The sequence below is a fragment of the Equus przewalskii genome, chromosome 6, assembly GCF_037783145.1.
Source record: "Equus przewalskii isolate Varuska chromosome 6, EquPr2, whole genome shotgun sequence".
Lineage (NCBI taxonomy): Eukaryota > Metazoa > Chordata > Mammalia > Perissodactyla > Equidae > Equus > Equus przewalskii.
Window position 1 is genome coordinate 52,858,501 of NC_091836.1, and position 19,253 is coordinate 52,877,753.

General features: G+C 59.7%; 3 protein-coding genes across 3 annotated transcripts; all 3 read left to right on the plus strand.

Moving 5' to 3' along the window:
* Window positions 1–586: 586 nt before the first annotated feature.
* LOC103545461 (proline-rich protein 23D1-like) lies at window positions 587–2,948 on the plus strand. Its single transcript, XM_070626626.1, has 4 exons — window positions 587–663; window positions 1,655–1,722; window positions 1,964–2,031; window positions 2,295–2,948. The coding sequence occupies exons 1-4, from the start codon at window positions 587–589 to the stop codon at window positions 2,946–2,948; spliced, it is 867 nt and encodes a 288-aa protein (XP_070482727.1).
* Window positions 2,949–5,279: 2,331 nt separating this feature from the next.
* LOC139084251 (proline-rich protein 23D1-like) lies at window positions 5,280–7,640 on the plus strand. Its single transcript, XM_070626627.1, has 4 exons — window positions 5,280–5,356; window positions 6,348–6,415; window positions 6,657–6,724; window positions 6,987–7,640. Exons 1-4 carry the CDS (start codon window positions 5,280–5,282, stop codon window positions 7,638–7,640), a joined length of 867 nt encoding a protein of 288 aa, XP_070482728.1.
* Window positions 7,641–9,971: 2,331 nt separating this feature from the next.
* LOC139084252 (proline-rich protein 23D1-like) lies at window positions 9,972–12,332 on the plus strand. The gene is made up of 4 exons (XM_070626628.1): window positions 9,972–10,048; window positions 11,039–11,106; window positions 11,348–11,415; window positions 11,679–12,332. Exons 1-4 carry the CDS (start codon window positions 9,972–9,974, stop codon window positions 12,330–12,332), a joined length of 867 nt encoding a protein of 288 aa, XP_070482729.1.
* The last annotated feature ends 6,921 nt before the right edge of the window (window positions 12,333–19,253 follow it).

Sequence of the window (19,253 nt, forward strand, 5' to 3'; positions counted from 1 at the left end):
ACTAATATTATTGGCTGTTGAATGTTTAATAAATAAAATGTATTCTAAGCAATCTCCATCTTCTGTGTTTCTTTTAATACATTATGCCCAGTGTTACTGAGCAAGGTTCACTGCCTGATGTGGATAGAAGCCAACACTACGGCACTGGCTTTTACTGTTTGTTTTTTTTTAGAAAGATAGGCCCTGAGCTAACGTCTTTTGCCAATCTTCATGTTTCTTTTAAAAAAGTCCCAGGGACAAGGTCTGTATATTATGGCGTAGGTTCTAGTTCTTCTATGTGCCGGCCCCTCCTCTTCTGGAGCCCAGGGCCAACCAATCCCATCCGACCTGGACGACGACGAGCCCACTGGCTCCGCCCCCGCTGACCCCAGCTGCGGGCATTTGCCCCGGATCTCCAGCAGTCCCTGCCCTCCTCCAACCGCCTCAGGCCACGGGAACGCTTCCTCCAGAACTGAGTGCCCAGCTTTGGGACAGACACTGCTCGCGCAGGAGAGAGAGGGGATCCGTGAGCCGCCAGCTCCGATTTCCAGGTCGTAGCACCGGGACGAGGGTTTGCTTGGACAAAGGTGGCAGGAGCACCTTCCCGATGGATGGTTCCCGGCGCCCGAGGAGACCGCGGGAGTCCCGGACAGAATCGAAGGGCCGCAGAGCTGGAGACACCTGGTACGTTGGGGCGTGTGTGACGGAGGACGAGGCGGGCTCCTCTGCGTGCGTAGGGGGGGTGGATGGGTGTGTGTCCGTGTGTGTGTGTGTCCGTGTGTGTGTGTGTGTGTGTGTGTGTGTGTGTGTGTCGTGCGCGTGTTTCAGTGGATGGCACCAGGGCAGAGGAGAAGGGAGAAGCCGGGCCTCCCAGGAGGCTGGGCATTTGGAAGCTGAGGAAAGGGAGAATCGCTAGGCCCAGAGGAATCCCTTCGGGGTGGGGAGGTCGGGAGGAGCCCTCGGGAGACGCGTCTCGGGTTTGCTCCCTCCTTGCTCTCTTCCTGTGCTCCGGCCTTACAATTCCCCCTGCCGACACACTCTCTGTGGGGTCCTCTCCCTCCTCTGCGGGAAGGGAGAGGGGAGCAGAGGATCTGAGGGTTCCACCACCGTCTCACCCAGACGGGGGAGGGTTCCCTCCGTGTCCACTGTTTTTCTTCTGGCCCTCGGCACCGCGCGTGGAATCCGGGGGCAGACAGGACTGTCCCCTGTGGAGCGCGGGCACCTCTTTCTGCAAAGTGCTCAGGCCCGAGGAGATGTCTCTCCTTCTCCTGCGGAGGAGCCCCGTCCAGAGGGCACTCTTTCCCGTGGGCACCGTCCCTGGTTCCCTCCCTATCGGCGGTGCAGCGGGGCTGGGGGGGTGGGGGGTGGGGGGGTGAGGAGTCCGGGGTGGGTTGGGGCTGGGGCTGGTTGGGGGGGTGGGGGCTGGGGGTTTGGGGGGGTGGGGGTGGGGCTTTCCCCAGCGAGGGGGTGAGGGAGGACGCGGAGAGGCGGGTGTCGGGACGCAAGCAGCACCCGGGGAGGAGCAGCTCTCCTTGGAAGGGAAGGACGCGTGCCTTGGCCCTGGGGCTCAGGGTGGGCGCGTGAGCGGGATGAGAAGGCGGGCTTTCAGGCGTGTGGGAAGTGGACCCCGGGTTCCTGCGTGCGAGGTCTGACCGTGTCCCTCCCTGTCCTGCAGCTCGGCCACCCCCGCCCCGCGGAAGGCGGCGAAACGGAGGCGGCAGGCGGAGCAGGATCCCCGCACAGGTAAGGCGCTTTCCTGCTTTCTCGAAGGAGTGGGCTGCTGGGGAGAAGGCGTGCCAGGGCTTCCGGAAAGGAACAGCTGCCTCCTCTGGAATGTCCCGGGCGGCTTCCTCGGTTCTTGCGGCCACCCGTCCCGCGGCCGGTCTGGGCCGAGTCCCGGGGCTCTCCGGGCTCACGCCCTCTGCTCTCAAGAACACCCTGCGGGAGCAGAGCATTCACCTCGCACCCTGCGCTCTCTCCGCAGGGGCAGAGCCAGCCGCAGTGCCAGGAGCTCCCTGCCCGGCTCCAGCGCGGGCCCCGGAAGCAGCCCAGGTGAGTGGGCGGGAGGGACTCTGGAGGCTGGCCAGAGGGCCGCTGCTGCCCGGGCTCCAGGCCCCCAGCCAAGCCCCGCAGATGACCCTCCAGCTGGCGCTCAGCCTGAGCAGGACCTCCACCGCCTGGGGGGTGGGGGGGGAGGTGGCCAGGCAGAGTTTCCCTCGGGGACGGGGCGGGGGCTGGCGGCTGGCAGCTCCCTCCCCAAGAGGCCTCTCGGAGGGCCCCTGGGTGCTGGAGAACTCAGAGCTTTCCTCCCGCAGGGGCCGCGGACGCCCAGCACGCAATGTATGCAGATGGTCGTGGTGGTCCTGGAGCCGGGAACAGCCCTTGAGCTGCGCCTGGGTGCGGAAGTCCTGGTCCTGGCCCCCCACGCAGCCCTGCAGCTCACGCTCGGCAACCTGGCGCTCGTCGTCGTCCCTGCGCGCGTCCTGAGCTCTTCCGAGGCTCTCTGGTTCCCTGCCCACGCGCGCTGGCTCTGGCCCGGCCCGACCCAGGCCGCCTGGGCCATCAACGTGCAAGACGGATCCCTTTGCGCCCAGAGAGCGGAGCCCAGCGGAGCGCCCCCCGCGCCAGAGGACGGGGAGGCTAGGCGAGGCTGCCGGCCCCCCGCGGGACCCTGGGCCGGCGGAGTCCCGGGCCTCAGCCCCTCCTCCCCGCACACCCTCCTCCTCCAAGCTCTCCGCGGGGCCCCTGCCCGCCAGGGCTGCGGGCTCCCGCCCGAGCCCAGGGCGGGGCTGCGCCCTCTGCCGGCCGAGTTCAGCCTGGACCTCCGCGGCCTGGGGCCCCCGCCCAGCTCGGAGCTCAGACCTCTGCCTCCCTCCCCGAGTCCCAGTCCGCGGCCCAGAAGCTGCCGCGCGCCGCCCCGTCGCAGGCCCCCCGCCAAGGCCCGCAGGCGTCTCTTCCGAGGGGATTGATCGGCCGCGAGCGCCCACCCCACGCGCAAGAATTGGCGCACGCCGTTCGGGAGCCGCGGACGCCTGCTCCTTCTAGGGTGTCTCCCTGAGGCGGGATCACTCTCTGCCGGGAACACCGCGCGGGCGGCTGGCGCTCCAGGCGGGAGCGGAGGCCGCCAGGGACCTCTCCCCCAGGCCCGGGCTCTGCCACAGGGGCTCCGGACAGGCGGAAGAGAGCACCGGGAGGGTGGGGAGAAAAGAGCTGCCGATCCCTCCTGCCGCCAAGGACTCCGACGTCAAGAAGAGGGCACATCTGGTCAGGGTCCTCTGCGAGGAACCACACCCAAGACCCTAGAAGAAAGCACGCCAAAGCCTGGAGCGCGCGCCTCCCCAGAGAGGGTCTCCCAAAGCACCTGAAAGCCTGCTCCGCCCGCATCACGCCCGGGAGCGGGAGCGGAAGGCGCAGGAGCTCTCCGGGTGGGGGGAGGGGGGCGTTGGCACACCTTGCCGCCATGAGAACGGCTCCGGGAGAACAGCACGATGGACCTGTCCGAAGGCCGGGCAGGACGTGGAGCCGCTGGAACACTCCCCCGTTGCTGGCGGGGAGCCCAGAATGGGACAACTTGCTGAAATGGAGTGTAGTTCCTCGACTCCTTCATCCTAGGCTTCCCGTTCATCCCACCCGGCTCTCGCACTCTGAGAGATCTGCTTGAGAGCCACGAACGGGTCTGTCCAGGAAGACGCCGAAGGCCAGAGTGGCCAGCAGCTGTCTCCACGATACAGCCAAGGGTGGGGTGTGACCTCCCCCGTGCCCTTCGGGGTTGCGTGGAGACTGAGAGGGGGACCCACCCCGGCCAGGGCACTGCCCCTCAGCGATCAAGAGGATGGGCTTTTTCCGCTCGATTCCATGGCCCACCCCGGTCAGTCGACTCTGAGTGCTTCTAGTCCCTCCAGGTGTTGGATGATTTTCAGGGCGGTTTGGGCGACCGGGGCTGTGGGAACCTTACGAGAGGCGATCGAGGACGTCTCCCTACACACCAAGGGTCTCGCATCCAACGGCACTTTCAGACGGGATGCGCCGAGACCGTGAAACCCACACTGGCTTTCCAAGCCTGCCACGAAGAGAAAGATGACCGTGACTCTTCATTCCAGGGGGGAAACGGCAGTGCCCATGATCCTATTGGAACTTGAGTGTAATAAATCGATCTCGAAACGTGCTTGATTTTGGGGTGTGATCATTTCTTACGTCTGTTGGCTCGACAACTTGGAAGCACGTGGGGGCGCTGTTCTGTTTCCATCAGATTTGGCAGAACACACACGAGGAGAGGAAAGCCGGCAAGAGGGGAGGGGGTGGATTTCCAAAGGAGAAGGAAGCTGCGCCAACCCCGCAAAAGGCACACAGATGCGAGCGCCCGCGCACGCCCTCACGCACGCCCCCCCCCCCCCACCCACCGGCCCACACACACAAACACACACACACACACAAACTCCTATGTAACACAGACATTCGCAGAGGCACGTTCACAAATCCCCGTAAAGTCTGCCTGAGCTCACCCCCAAACTCCCCTCCGAAGTTCTCAAAGGGCAAGCGATTGCCTAGTGAAAGGACTCCTCCCTCGAGGCTCCGGCTCCGGCTCCGAGGAAAGGAACTCAGAGCCCCGCCTGGTCGGCAAGCGGGCTGGGACTCAAGCCAGAGAGTCCCCCCGGGTCCGGCGTGCATGTGGCTCCCCTTTCTTCTTCTCTTCGAAGCTCCCTAGTTGGGGAGAACTCTCGCTGGGATGGCCTTCCCAGAAATCCATTGATTGGTCCCCCGGAAGAATACCCTTCCGGTTGACCCTGAGAAGACCCCAGAAACAAGCCAGGTGAAGCACTTCCTGGGGCTGCAAGGAAGGGAGAGGGTCGAGCGGACAGGGAAGACGGCTGCCAGGCGACGGCTGGACGATGGGGGCGGAGTCAGGGAGAGGGGCCGGTGGACGGATCTGGAAGGGATTGGGCGGACTCTGAAGCAAGCCCTCCTCGGGAGTCCTCCTCACACGTCCCCCCTGGCCGGCCCCTCCTCTTCTGGAGCCCAGGGCCAACCAATCCCATCCGACCTGGACGACGACGAGCCCACTGGCTCCGCCCCCGCTGACCCCAGCTGCGGGCATTTGCCCCGGATCTCCAGCAGTCCCTGCCCTCCTCCAACCGCCTCAGGCCACGGGAACGCTTCCTCCAGAACTGAGTGCCCAGCTTTGGGACAGACACTGCTCGCGCAGGAGAGAGAGGGGATCCGTGAGCCGCCAGCTCCGATTTCCAGGTCGTAGCACCGGGACGAGGGTTTGCTTGGACAAAGGTGGCAGGAGCACCTTCCCGATGGATGGTTCCCGGCGCCCGAGGAGACCGCGGGAGTCCCGGACAGAATCGAAGGGCCGCAGAGCTGGAGACACCTGGTACGTTGGGGCGTGTGTGACGGAGGACGAGGCGGGCTCCTCTGCGTGCGTAGGGGGGGTGGATGGGTGTGTGTCCGTGTGTGTGTGTGTCCGTGTGTGTGTGTGTGTGTGTGTGTGTGTGTGTGTGTCGTGCGCGTGTTTCAGTGGATGGCACCAGGGCAGAGGAGAAGGGAGAAGCCGGGCCTCCCAGGAGGCTGGGCATTTGGAAGCTGAGGAAAGGGAGAATCGCTAGGCCCAGAGGAATCCCTTCGGGGTGGGGAGGTCGGGAGGAGCCCTCGGGAGACGCGTCTCGGGTTTGCTCCCTCCTTGCTCTCTTCCTGTGCTCCGGCCTTACAATTCCCCCTGCCGACACACTCTCTGTGGGGTCCTCTCCCTCCTCTGCGGGAAGGGAGAGGGGAGCAGAGGATCTGAGGGTTCCACCACCGTCTCACCCAGACGGGGGAGGGTTCCCTCCGTGTCCACTGTTTTTCTTCTGGCCCTCGGCACCGCGCGTGGAATCCGGGGGCAGACAGGACTGTCCCCTGTGGAGCGCGGGCACCTCTTTCTGCAAAGTGCTCAGGCCCGAGGAGATGTCTCTCCTTCTCCTGCGGAGGAGCCCCGTCCAGAGGGCACTCTTTCCCGTGGGCACCGTCCCTGGTTCCCTCCCTATCGGCGGTGCAGCGGGGCTGGGGGGGTGGGGGGTGGGGAGGTGAGGAGTCCGGGGTGGGTTGGGGCTGGGGCTGGTTGGGGGGGTGGGGGCTGGGGGTTTGGGGGGGTGGGGGTGGGGCTTTCCCCAGCGAGGGGGTGAGGGAGGACGCGGAGAGGCGGGTGTCGGGACGCAAGCAGCACCCGGGGAGGAGCAGCTCTCCTTGGAAGGGAAGGACGCGTGCCTTGGCCCTGGGGCTCAGGGTGGGCGCGTGAGCGGGATGAGAAGGCGGGCTTTCAGGCGTGTGGGAAGTGGACCCCGGGTTCCTGCGTGCGAGGTCTGACCGTGTCCCTCCCTGTCCTGCAGCTCGGCCACCCCCGCCCCGCGGAAGGCGGCGAAACGGAGGCGGCAGGCGGAGCAGGATCCCCGCACAGGTAAGGCGCTTTCCTGCTTTCTCGAAGGAGTGGGCTGCTGGGGAGAAGGCGTGCCAGGGCTTCCGGAAAGGAACAGCTGCCTCCTCTGGAATGTCCCGGGCGGCTTCCTCGGTTCTTCCGGCCACCCGTCCCGCGGCCGGTCTGGGCCGAGTCCCGGGGCTCTCCGGGCTCACGCCCTCTGCTCTCAAGAACACCCTGCGGGAGCAGAGCATTCACCTCGCACCCTCCGCTCTCTCCGCAGGGGCAGAGCCAGCCGCAGTGCCAGGAGCTCCCTGCCCGGCTCCAGCGCGGGCCCCGGAAGCAGCCCAGGTGAGTGGGCGGGAGGGACTCTGGAGGCTGGCCAGAGGGCCGCTGCTGCCCGGGCTCCAGGCCCCCAGCCAAGCCCCGCAGATGACCCTCCAGCTGGCGCTCAGCCTGAGCAGGACCTCCACCGCCTGGGGGGTGGGGGGGAGGTGGCCAGGCAGAGTTTCCCTCGGGGACGGGGCGGGGGCTGGCGGCTGGCAGCTCCCTCCCCAAGAGGCCTCTCGGAGGGCCCCTGGGTGCTGGAGAACTCAGAGCTTTCCTCCCGCAGGGGCCGCGGACGCCCAGCACGCAATGTATGCAGATGGTCGTGGTGGTCCTGGAGCCGGGAACAGCCCTTGAGCTGCGCCTGGGTGCGGAAGTCCTGGTCCTGGCCCCCCACGCAGCCCTGCAGCTCACGCTCGGCAACCTGGCGCTCGTCGTCGTCCCTGCGCGCGTCCTGAGCTCTTCCGAGGCTCTCTGGTTCCCTGCCCACGCGCGCTGGCTCTGGCCCGGCCCGACCCAGGCCGCCTGGGCCATCAACGTGCAAGACGGATCCCTTTGCGCCCAGAGAGCGGAGCCCAGCGGAGCGCCCCCCGCGCCAGAGGACGGGGAGGCTAGGCGAGGCTGCCGGCCCCCCGCGGGACCCTGGGCCGGCGGAGTCCCGGGCCTCAGCCCCTCCTCCCCGCACACCCTCCTCCTCCAAGCTCTCCGCGGGGCCCCTGCCCGCCAGGGCTGCGGGCTCCCGCCCGAGCCCAGGCCGGGGCTGCGCCCTCTGCCGGCCGAGTTCAGCCTGGACCTCCGCGGCCTGGGGCCCCCGCCCAGCTCGGAGCTCAGACCTCTGCCTCCCTCCCCGAGTCCCAGTCCGCGGCCCAGAAGCTGCCGCGCGCCGCCCCGTCGCAGGCCCCCCGCCAAGGCCCGCAGGCGTCTCTTCCGAGGGGATTGATCGGCCGCGAGCGCCCACCCCACGCGCAAGAATTGGCGCACGCCGTTCGGGAGCCGCGGACGCCTGCTCCTTCTAGGGTGTCTCCCTGAGGCGGGATCACTCTCTGCCGGGAACACCGCGCGGGCGGCTGGCGCTCCAGGCGGGAGCGGAGGCCGCCAGGGACCTCTCCCCCAGGCCCGGGCTCTGCCACAGGGGCTCCGGACAGGCGGAAGAGAGCACCGGGAGGGTGGGGAGAAAAGAGCTGCCGATCCCTCCTGCCGCCAAGGACTCCGACGTCAAGAAGAGGGCACATCTGGTCAGGGTCCTCTGCGAGGAACCACACCCAAGACCCTAGAAGAAAGCACGCCAAAGCCTGGAGCGCGCGCCTCCCCAGAGAGGGTCTCCCAAAGCACCTGAAAGCCTGCTCCGCCCGCATCACGCCCGGGAGCGGGAGCGGAAGGCGCAGGAGCTCTCCGGGTGGGGGGAGGGGGGCGTTGGCACACCTTGCCGCCATGAGAACGGCTCCGGGAGAACAGCACGATGGACCTGTCCGAAGGCCGGGCAGGACGTGGAGCCGCTGGAACACTCCCCCGTTGCTGGCGGGGAGCCCAGAATGGGACAACTTGCTGAAATGGAGTGTAGTTCCTCGACTCCTTCATCCTAGGCTTCCCGTTCATCCCACCCGGCTCTCGCACTCTGAGAGATCTGCTTGAGAGCCACGAACGGGTCTGTCCAGGAAGACGCCGAAGGCCAGAGTGGCCAGCAGCTGTCTCCACGATACAGCCAAGGGTGGGGTGTGACCTCCCCCGTGCCCTTCGGGGTTGCGTGGAGACTGAGAGGGGGACCCACCCCGGCCAGGGCACTGCCCCTCAGCGATCAAGAGGATGGGCTTTTTCCGCTCGATTCCATGGCCCACCCCGGTCAGTCGACTCTGAGTGCTTCTAGTCCCTCCAGGTGTTGGATGATTTTCAGGGCGGTTTGGGCGACCGGGGCTGTGGGAACCTTACGAGAGGCGATCGAGGACGTCTCCCTACACACCAAGGGTCTCGCATCCAACGGCACTTTCAGACGGGATGCGCCGAGACCGTGAAACCCACACTGGCTTTCCAAGCCTGCCACGAAGAGAAAGATGACCGTGACTCTTCATTCCAGGGGGGAAACGGCAGTGCCCATGATCCTATTGGAACTTGAGTGTAATAAATCGATCTCGAAACGTGCTTGATTTTGGGGTGTGATCATTTCTTACGTCTGTTGGCTCGACAACTTGGAAGCACGTGGGGGCGCTGTTCTGTTTCCATCAGATTTGGCAGAACACACACGAGGAGAGGAAAGCCGGCAAGAGGGGAGGGGGTGGATTTCCAAAGGAGAAGGAAGCTGCGCCAACCCCGCAAAAGGCACACAGATGCGAGCGCCCGCGCACGCCCTCACGCACGCCCCCCCCCCCCCACCCACCGGCCCACACACACAAACACACACACACACACAAACTCCTATGTAACACAGACATTCGCAGAGGCACGTTCACAAATCCCCGTAAAGTCTGCCTGAGCTCACCCCCAAACTCCCCTCCGAAGTTCTCAAAGGGCAAGCGATTGCCTAGTGAAAGGACTCCTCCCTCGAGGCTCCGGCTCCGGCTCCGAGGAAAGGAACTCAGAGCCCCGCCTGGTCGGCAAGCGGGCTGGGACTCAAGCCAGAGAGTCCCCCCGGGTCCGGCGTGCATGTGGCTCCCCTTTCTTCTTCTCTTCGAAGCTCCCTAGTTGGGGAGAACTCTCGCTGGGATGGCCTTCCCAGAAATCCATTGATTGGTCCCCCGGAAGAATACCCTTCCGGTTGACCCTGAGAAGACCCCAGAAACAAGCCAGGTGAAGCACTTCCTGGGGCTGCAAGGAAGGGAGAGGGTCGAGCGGACAGGGAAGACGGCTGCCAGGCGACGGCTGGACGATGGGGGCGGAGTCAGGGAGAGGGGCCGGTGGACGGATCTGGAAGGGATTGGGCGGACTCTGAAGCAAGCCCTCCTCGGGAGTCCTCCTCACACGTCCCCCCTGGCCGGCCCCTCCTCTTCTGGAGCCCAGGGCCAACCAATCCCATCCGACCTGGACGACGACGAGCCCACTGGCTCCGCCCCCGCTGACCCCAGCTGCGGGCATTTGCCCCGGATCTCCAGCAGTCCCTGCCCTCCTCCAACCGCCTCAGGCCACGGGAACGCTTCCTCCAGAACTGAGTGCCCAGCTTTGGGACAGACACTGCTCGCGCAGGAGAGAGAGGGGATCCGTGAGCCGCCAGCTCCGATTTCCAGGTCGTAGCACCGGGACGAGGGTTTGCTTGGACAAAGGTGGCAGGAGCACCTTCCCGATGGATGGTTCCCGGCGCCCGAGGAGACCGCGGGAGTCCCGGACAGAATCGAAGGGCCGCAGAGCTGGAGACACCTGGTACGTTGGGGCGTGTGTGACGGAGGACGAGGCGGGCTCCTCTGCGTGCGTAGGGGGGGTGGATGGGTGTGTGTCCGTGTGTGTGTGTGTCCGTGTGTGTGTGTGTGTGTGTGTGTGTGTGTGTGTGCGTGCGCGTGTTTCAGTGGATGGCACCAGGGCAGAGGAGAAGGGAGAAGCCGGGCCTCCCAGGAGGCTGGGCATTTGGAAGCTGAGGAAAGGGAGAATCGCTAGGCCCAGAGGAATCCCTTCGGGGTGGGGAGGTCGGGAGGAGCCCTCGGGAGACGCGTCTCGGGTTTGCTCCCTCCTTGCTCTCTTCCTGTGCTCCGGCCTTACAATTCCCCCTGCCGACACACTCTCTGTGGGGTCCTCTCCCTCCTCTGCGGGAAGGGAGAGGGGAGCAGAGGATCTGAGGGTTCCACCACCGTCTCACCCAGACGGGGGAGGGTTCCCTCCGTGTCCACTGTTTTTCTTCTGGCCCTCGGCACCGCGCGTGGAATCCGGGGGCAGACAGGACTGTCCCCTGTGGAGCGCGGGCACCTCTTTCTGCAAAGTGCTCAGGCCCGAGGAGATGTCTCTCCTTCTCCTGCGGAGGAGCCCCGTCCAGAGGGCACTCTTTCCCGTGGGCACCGTCCCTGGTTCCCTCCCTATCGGCGGTGCAGCGGGGCTGGGGGGGTGGGGGGTGGGGAGGTGAGGAGTCCGGGGTGGGTTGGGGCTGGGGCTGGTTGGGGGGGTGGGGGCTGGGGGTTTGGGGGGGTGGGGGTGGGGCTTTCCCCAGCGAGGGGGTGAGGGAGGACGCGGAGAGGCGGGTGTCGGGACGCAAGCAGCACCCGGGGAGGAGCAGCTCTCCTTGGAAGGGAAGGACGCGTGCCTTGGCCCTGGGGCTCAGGGTGGGCGCGTGAGCGGGATGAGAAGGCGGGCTTTCAGGCGTGTGGGAAGTGGACCCCGGGTTCCTGCGTGCGAGGTCTGACCGTGTCCCTCCCTGTCCTGCAGCTCGGCCACCCCCGCCCCGCGGAAGGCGGCGAAACGGAGGCGGCAGGCGGAGCAGGATCCCCGCACAGGTAAGGCGCTTTCCTGCTTTCTCGAAGGAGTGGGCTGCTGGGGAGAAGGCGTGCCAGGGCTTCCGGAAAGGAACAGCTGCCTCCTCTGGAATGTCCCGGGCGGCTTCCTCGGTTCTTCCGGCCACCCGTCCCGCGGCCGGTCTGGGCCGAGTCCCGGGGCTCTCCGGGCTCACGCCCTCTGCTCTCAAGAACACCCTGCGGGAGCAGAGCATTCACCTCGCACCCTCCGCTCTCTCCGCAGGGGCAGAGCCAGCCGCAGTGCCAGGAGCTCCCTGCCCGGCTCCAGCGCGGGCCCCGGAAGCAGCCCAGGTGAGTGGGCGGGAGGGACTCTGGAGGCTGGCCAGAGGGCCGCTGCTGCCCGGGCTCCAGGCCCCCAGCCAAGCCCCGCAGATGACCCTCCAGCTGGCGCTCAGCCTGAGCAGGACCTCCACCGCCTGGGGGGTGGGGGGGGAGGTGGCCAGGCAGAGTTTCCCTCGGGGACGGGGCGGGGGCTGGCGGCTGGCAGCTCCCTCCCCAAGAGGCCTCTCGGAGGGCCCCTGGGTGCTGGAGAACTCAGAGCTTTCCTCCCGCAGGGGCCGCGGACGCCCAGCACGCAATGTATGCAGATGGTCGTGGTGGTCCTGGAGCCGGGAACAGCCCTTGAGCTGCGCCTGGGTGCGGAAGTCCTGGTCCTGGCCCCCCACGCAGCCCTGCAGCTCACGCTCGGCAACCTGGCGCTCGTCGTCGTCCCTGCGCGCGTCCTGAGCTCTTCCGAGGCTCTCTGGTTCCCTGCCCACGCGCGCTGGCTCTGGCCCGGCCCGACCCAGGCCGCCTGGGCCATCAACGTGCAAGACGGATCCCTTTGCGCCCAGAGAGCGGAGCCCAGCGGAGCGCCCCCCGCGCCAGAGGACGGGGAGGCTAGGCGAGGCTGCCGGCCCCCCGCGGGACCCTGGGCCGGCGGAGTCCCGGGCCTCAGCCCCTCCTCCCCGCACACCCTCCTCCTCCAAGCTCTCCGCGGGGCCCCTGCCCGCCAGGGCTGCGGGCTCCCGCCCGAGCCCAGGCCGGGGCTGCGCCCTCTGCCGGCCGAGTTCAGCCTGGACCTCCGCGGCCTGGGGCCCCCGCCCAGCTCGGAGCTCAGACCTCTGCCTCCCTCCCCGAGTCCCAGTCCGCGGCCCAGAAGCTGCCGCGCGCCGCCCCGTCGCAGGCCCCCCGCCAAGGCCCGCAGGCGTCTCTTCCGAGGGGATTGATCGGCCGCGAGCGCCCACCCCACGCGCAAGAATTGGCGCCCGCCGTTCGGGAGCCGCGGACGCCTGCTCCTTCTAGGGTGTCTCCCTGAGGCGGGATCACTCTCTGCCGGGAACACCGCGCGGGCGGCTGGCGCTCCAGGCGGGAGCGGAGGCCGCCAGGGACCTCTCCCCCAGGCCCGGGCTCTGCCACAGGGGCTCCGGACAGGCGGAAGAGAGCACCGGGAGGGTGGGGAGAAAAGAGCTGCCGATCCCTCCTGCCGCGAAGGACTCCGACATCCAGAACAGGGCACATCTGGTCAGGGTCCTCTGCGAGGAACCACACCCAAGACCCTAGAAGAAAGCACGCCAAAGCCTGGAGCGCGCGCCTCCCCAGAGAGGGTCTCCCAAAGCACCTGAAAGCCTGCTCCGCCCGCATCACGCCCGGGAGCGGGAGCGGAAGGCGCAGGAGCTCTCCGGGTGGGGGGAGGGGGGCGTTGGCACACCTTGCCGCCATGAGAACGGCTCCGGGAGAACAGCACGATGGACCTGTCCGAAGGCCGGCCAGGACGTGGAGCCGCTGGAACACTCCCCCGTTGCTGGCGGGGAGCCCAGAATGGGACAACTTGCTGAAATGGAGTGTAGTTCCTCGACTCCTTCATCCTAGGCTTCCCGTTCATCCCACCCGGCTCTCGCACTCTGAGAGATCTGCTTGAGAGCCACGAACGGGTCTGTCCAGGAAGACGCCGAAGGCCAGAGTGGCCAGCAGCTGTCTCCACGATACAGCCAAGGGTGGGGTGTGACCTCCCCCGTGCCCTTCGGGGTTGCGTGGAGACTGAGAGGGGGACCCACCCCGGCCAGGGCACTGCCCCTCGGCGATCAAGAGGATGGGCTTTTTCCGCTCGATTCCATGGCCCACCCCGGTCAGTCGACTCTGAGTGCTTCTAGTCCCTCCAGGTGTTGGATGATTTTCAGGGCGGTTTGGGCGACCGGGGCTGTGGGAACCTTACGAGAGGCGATCGAGGACGTCTCCCTACACACCAAGGGTCTCGCATCCAACGGCACTTTCAGACGGGATGCGCCGAGACCGTGAAACCCACACTGGCTTTCCAAGCCTGCCACGAAGAGAAAGATGACCGTGACTCTTCATTCCAGGGGGGAAACGGCAGTGCCCATGATCCTATTGGAACTTGAGTGTAATAAATCGATCTCGAAACGTGCTTGATTTTGGGGTGTGATCATTTCTCACGTCTGTTGGCTCCACAACTTGGAAGCACGTGGGGGCGCTGTTCTGTTTCCATCAGATTTGGCAGAACACACACGAGGAGAGGAAAGCCGGCAAGAGGGGAGGGGGTGGATTTCCAAAGGAGAAGGAAGCTGCGCCAACCCCGCAAAAGGCACACAGATGCGAGCGCCCGCGCACGCCCTCACGCTCCAAAGGAACTCAGAGCCCCGCCTGGTCGGCAAGGAGTTGAGAAGCTGGTTTATTTGGATAATTGAATGGGAATAAAAGCCAGAACGTCTATCAAGATGTCTTGTGCATTTCTGCCTGCCTCTCTTCTCTCTACTGTTCTTAGATATCGGTTACATTCCCTGAGATATTCTTTTCATAAATCAACTTCTTTGTCCTCCCTAGAGTTCCATGTATATTTACAGGGGAAACATACAAGAAACAAGCAAGATTAACTATTTAATGGAATTAGTGAATATGGTAGATCAGACAGTGAAGATCACTTTCATCCAATATCTAGACAATGGGTGTTGCACCACGGACTGGTTTGTTTGGTTTAATTTTCATGGGATTAAGCAGATTCTGATGCATCCCCCTCCTATGGATTTATCCTCACGCTACTCCCTCCTTGTTGGCCTCTCCTATCATTTAGGATCAGGTCCAGTGAATCACATCATATCTCAATGACCAATCCTCTCACTCCACCCCTCTGACAACACCTGCAGGATTTCCCCAAGATCTCCTTCTGTCCCTACCCTCTTCCACCTGCCTCAGGCCATGGGAACATTTTCTCCAAAACTCAACCTCTGTGAGTGTCCAGCTTCAATACTCATGGTGTTTGCATGCTTGGGTCCAAGGGATCTCCAGTGTTGGCTCTCAGCAAGGGTTTGAAGAGAACTTGGGCGTGCAGCCTGGGACATCCACCTGCATGAACTATTGGTCTCTCATGATGCAGGTTGGAGACACAGGTAGGAAGAAAAGGATCTGGCTGTGGGTCAAGCCTCCTTGTGCCAGCACATTCTGGGGCAGTTCCTGCAGAATCTACAATTCCACATCCAAACCTTGTCTTGGGGGCCATTATAAAGATATATTTGTCCAGTAGGACAATGGGATACACTTTATTTGGGAATTTGTGAGCTTGAATATTTAGGTATATGAGGGTGGCGTTGTTGCCATTTGTGATTTTGCAAGAACAAGGGATTCTGCTTCTCCTATAAGCCTTGTAGAGTAATATTTTTAAACACTATGTACATGTATACTTTCAAAAAATAAAGGTTGATTTTCTAATATCAAATCGATCCTTCAAAGATCTGAGCCAGAGTCTTCTAAGAAGGAGGACCAGTTAGTGAAATGGACAGCCAAGTTTCTCCTCTTTGCCTCTGACTGTTCTGTCTGAGCCTCTTGGCTGTGTCTCCTCTGCTTCTCGTCTTCCAAGTCTTGGGCTCCTGCAGGATTCTGTCCCCAGCTTAGTGCTCCTTGCCTTCCTCTCAAAAAGGCTCAGCTGACCCTGACAACCATCTGCACCTTCACCCCAAGGAGTCCCAACCCTCCCCCAGAAGATTCTACATATACATATACATTATACATATATATATGTATATGTATACTACATATACATTATAGCCTCAAACCACTGAAAAGTTTCCTGCCAATCTAAATTAATTGGTCTAACCCAGCTCCTCATCTCAGAGACGCATGGTTAGTGCAGATTAGCATAATTGCAACGCATTCAACGATGGAGTTCATTCAATTACTTACTGTTGTTATGGAGTCATTTCTACATGTGCACTTAATGTAGAGGGCTAGTCATCATGCTCAGGAACTTCCAATGTAGAAAGGGTATTTTTCAATTTATTCATCATGGATGGATATAAACCTTGTAATATGCCACGCGTCCCAAGCATTTTCAAATATTAACTCCCTTAATACTCTGAATAATCTCACACTCCAGCTACTCCTAACATTACCAATAGACAGATGGAAAAACTGAGGCAAAAACAGGATAAGTAACATACCCAGGGTCCCCTATCTAGTAAGTGATGGAGGTAGAATTTGAACATAAGCCATTTAGTTCTTTATTCCATGCTCTTAACTATGAACTGCTCTCTCCATACACTTCACACTATGAAAAACTTTCATGTTAATCAGTCATATTTCCTCAAGTTATTCATTTTCATGGTATATCCAATAATCTTATGTATAACAAAGAAAAATACCCAGATAGTAAAAATTATCAGACATACACACCTGAGTTTAATTCTATTAAAATCTTCTGTTCCTCGTATGTATTGAACACAGAGATCTTTCCAAAGTATTTCTTTCCAGCCTGAGAAGACCCCAGGAAATCCCACTGGCACCTTCTTATAAGTCAAGGGCAGGGTGGGAATTGGGTCTCAGGGAAAAAGGTGACGTCAGGAGTTACCACTGAATCACAATATTGGTGTGAGGGTCTTAACATAAAGGGGATTTAGGATCTGTGGTGTTTCGACTCTGGTGATAATTTTCTGCATGTGGTTTGGATGCTGGTGTCAAAGTACAGAGAAGGAGGATGAGGCACATGAAAGAGAAAGAGGAAATGATTTCCCTCCATAGTGTTCAGGATGGAGAAATCTAGCCTAGACGACAAAATATTGTGCCTGGTGCTGCTGCAAGGGGTTCCGCCTCTTTGAACAGGGCATACAGCCCACCTTCCTGGACCAGCTTTACCTAAAAAGGATAAAGGAAGGAGGGAATTTTTTTAATGCTCTCGCCAGATAGTGAGATCTGTGAGGGTAGTGACTGTGCCGAGCTCCTCTTCGCAGCCCCAGCACTAAAGAGAGATTCTGGAACAAAACAGACTTTGCATGGTATTGGCAGATTTAAGTCAAAGGGAAAACGAAGTGGTTGGATTATTAAAATCTGGAATAAAGTGCAGAAAGTGGAGGAGACCTGCAGGGGACCACTGGTGGTCATTCTCAGGGTCAGCTGTCCCCCTCATGTCCTTATATACTCATCTTGGGTCCATATAGAATCCAAGGTGAACTCTGTCCCTTTGGATAAGGAGAATTTCAGAGTGCCAGGTGCAGGATCCTAGAAAAGCTGGGACATAGTAATAAATACCTTCCGGGGGTGGCACAAGCCATCACCAATGACTTAAAGCATCGGGTAGAATTATGGAATGGAATGAGTGTGGATTCAAAGACTGACACTTTCTAACCCTGCCAAAGCCCTCAGAGCTGTCTTATCCCACAACAACTCCCAGCTACTTGCAGGGACATGCACAGGATTGTGGACCCACCTATCTCAGGACGGGGTGGTCCCTGGAGCCCTGTTGGGCACAGAACTTGAGGAAGTCATAGATGCCAGGGGAGATGGAGAATCCAAAACATGTTTTTCCAAAGCACTTTCTACCAGGGTGGAAACAGAGAGAGGCCCCAGGGCAGAGGGATTCCCGGAGCTCCTAGTGGGACTGGAGTGAAGCAGTAGAAACAAGCGGAAGTAGAAAGCTGCTTTGATCACATTGTCCCAGAAGGTGAGGTCTCAGCACTGTGACTCCCACATAAGTACATCCTTTCTACTTACAGCTGCTCCTAACTGTGTCCTTGTCTTAGAGATCAGCCTGGCCCATGGCCCACTGATTCCACAGGCTGGAGGCAGAATGATAGTGTGTATGCTGTGCCCCACATAAAGAGAAATTTTCCCTGCTGAGAAGTGAGCCTGCAGTCCCTCTCATCTCCTTTATCTTCTCAGCTCACCATAGACGCAGGAATTAGTTGCTGTTTTGACAGACCCTGCAGTGTTGTTCTGTCTGATTTATGTGACTCTGACCCTATGGCTTTTACCCATTCTGTGCAATATTAAATTTTTTAATTGTTCTAAATTTCCAAAGCCCCAGGTCTACAGGATGGAGATCTGGTACTGACTGGGTTTTTCTCCTTCTATGTCTTGTTCAGGGTACCAGAAATAAACTGGCTATATTTTCTGCTCAACACAAACCAAGAAGCAACACATCGTGTATAAGTTCTCTGTTGGGTGTGTGAGTGCATGTGAGTGTGCATCAGTGTGTGGCTGTGTTTGCATCAAATACCCCTGAGAGTTCTCAAAGGTGTGCACCGAAGCTGCAATAACAGACCAATGAATTTGGAACGTTTTGTCCCTTCTTTAGCTTTCTACTATCTTCCATTTTCTTCAAGGGAGAAGAAAGAAGTCAACATCTTTCATGGTCCACTGTCCCTCTCATGCCCTCCCTTTGATCTGATCCCATGGTCATTTCCTACTGGGCTCAGACTGAGTGAGGCAAAGACACCCCTCCAAGCCCTACTGGTGGGACCCCAACCTCCTCTTAGTGCCCAGAGTGTGTGCCATACAAGCATCCTGAGACGCTGATTCTCTCGGCCTGAGGTCAAGTCAGGAGAAAAAAGTTCAGTCTAGGTTCCCACTACTCAGTAGGGCATGATTGAAATGTGCTCCGATGAATACAGATGGGTTTCTGAGACCCACCAACCTAAACAGAATATGATCCATGCATTATCAGTACATGTTTGCTTAACAGCTTTATCAGGGCATAAATGACATAAAGTAAGCTGTGCATAATTAAAGATTGCGATTTACCAGTTTTGATGTCCTTACACAGCCATGAAGCCAAAACCACAATTCAGACAGTGATCATTTCCATCACTCCTAACTGTTTCCTGCGCCCCTTTTGATGGCCTGCCTTACCCACGCAACCACCCCTCAGCTTCCTGACACTATAGATTAGTTTGAACTTCTGGAATCATATAGTATGTACTCATTTTTGACTGGCTTCCTTCATTTGACACGTTACTCTAAGATATATCCATATTGTTGCGTATCTTAAAAGTTAATATTTTCTTTTGGTGAGGAAGATTGGCCCTGAGCTAACATCTGTTTCCTATCTTCCCCTTTTTGCTTGGGAATGATTGTCATTGAGCTAGAATCTGTGTCAATCTTCCTCTGTTTTGTATGTAGGACGCTACCACAGCATGGCTTGATGAGCAGTGTGTAGGTCCATGACCAAAAGCCAAGGTCGTGGACCCCCAGGCTGCCAACATGGAGCATGTGAAGTTAACTCTATGCCACTGGGCTGGCCCCAAAAGTTAATTCATTTCTTTACTGATCAGTATTCCATTTTATGGATATTCTGCAGTCTGTTTACCCAATTAATCTGTTGATGGATATTCCGATATTTTCCATTTTTTGATTATTACAAAAAAAGCTACTATGAAAATTTACCTGTGTATATTTATGTGCTTTCATTCCTCTTGGATAAATACCCAATAATGCAATGTTTAGATCGTATGGTAGGCGTATATTTAACTTTTAAGAAATTGCCAAAATATTTTCCCTCATGGATGTTCCTTAGCAACGTATAAGAGTTCTAGTTCCCCCATATCTTTGAAAATACCTGACATGACCAGTCTTTTTAAATTTTGTTCATTCTAATAGGTGTGTAATGGTATTCCACTCTTAAGTTGCCTTTCCATTGTGGAAAGATGTTGAACATCTTTTCATATACTAATTGAAAGCCATATATCTTCTTTGGTGAAGCTTCAGTCCAAATATTTTGCCCATTTTTTAAAATTGGTTGTTTACTTTCTTATTAAGTTTTTGAGTGTTCTTTACGTATTCTAGGGAGGAAGAGTCCTTTATCAGATATATGAGCTGCAAATGTTTACACCCGCTATGTGACTTGTTTTTCATTCTTTTAAGAGTGT

What these genes read in the sequence shown, in the direction of transcription:
- LOC139084251 (XM_070626627.1), top strand. Translation starts at nt 5,280, where the DNA reads ATGGATGGTTCCCGGCGCCCGAGGAGACCGCGGGAGTCCCGGACAGAA. An exon ending in GGAGCAGGATCCCCGCACAG is followed by an intron (nt 6,416 to 6,656) that starts GTAAGGCGCTTT and finishes CTCTCTCCGCAG; the next exon opens with GGGCAGAGCCAGCCGCAGTG. An exon ending in GGGCCCCGGAAGCAGCCCAG is followed by an intron (nt 6,725 to 6,986) that starts GTGAGTGGGCGG and finishes TTCCTCCCGCAG; the next exon opens with GGGCCGCGGACGCCCAGCAC.
- LOC139084252 (XM_070626628.1), top strand. Translation starts at nt 9,972, where the DNA reads ATGGATGGTTCCCGGCGCCCGAGGAGACCGCGGGAGTCCCGGACAGAA. An exon ending in CGCAGAGCTGGAGACACCTG is followed by an intron (nt 10,049 to 11,038) that starts GTACGTTGGGGC and finishes CCTGTCCTGCAG; the next exon opens with CTCGGCCACCCCCGCCCCGC. An exon ending in GGAGCAGGATCCCCGCACAG is followed by an intron (nt 11,107 to 11,347) that starts GTAAGGCGCTTT and finishes CTCTCTCCGCAG; the next exon opens with GGGCAGAGCCAGCCGCAGTG.
- LOC103545461 (XM_070626626.1), top strand. Translation starts at nt 587, where the DNA reads ATGGATGGTTCCCGGCGCCCGAGGAGACCGCGGGAGTCCCGGACAGAA. An exon ending in GGAGCAGGATCCCCGCACAG is followed by an intron (nt 1,723 to 1,963) that starts GTAAGGCGCTTT and finishes CTCTCTCCGCAG; the next exon opens with GGGCAGAGCCAGCCGCAGTG. An exon ending in GGGCCCCGGAAGCAGCCCAG is followed by an intron (nt 2,032 to 2,294) that starts GTGAGTGGGCGG and finishes TTCCTCCCGCAG; the next exon opens with GGGCCGCGGACGCCCAGCAC.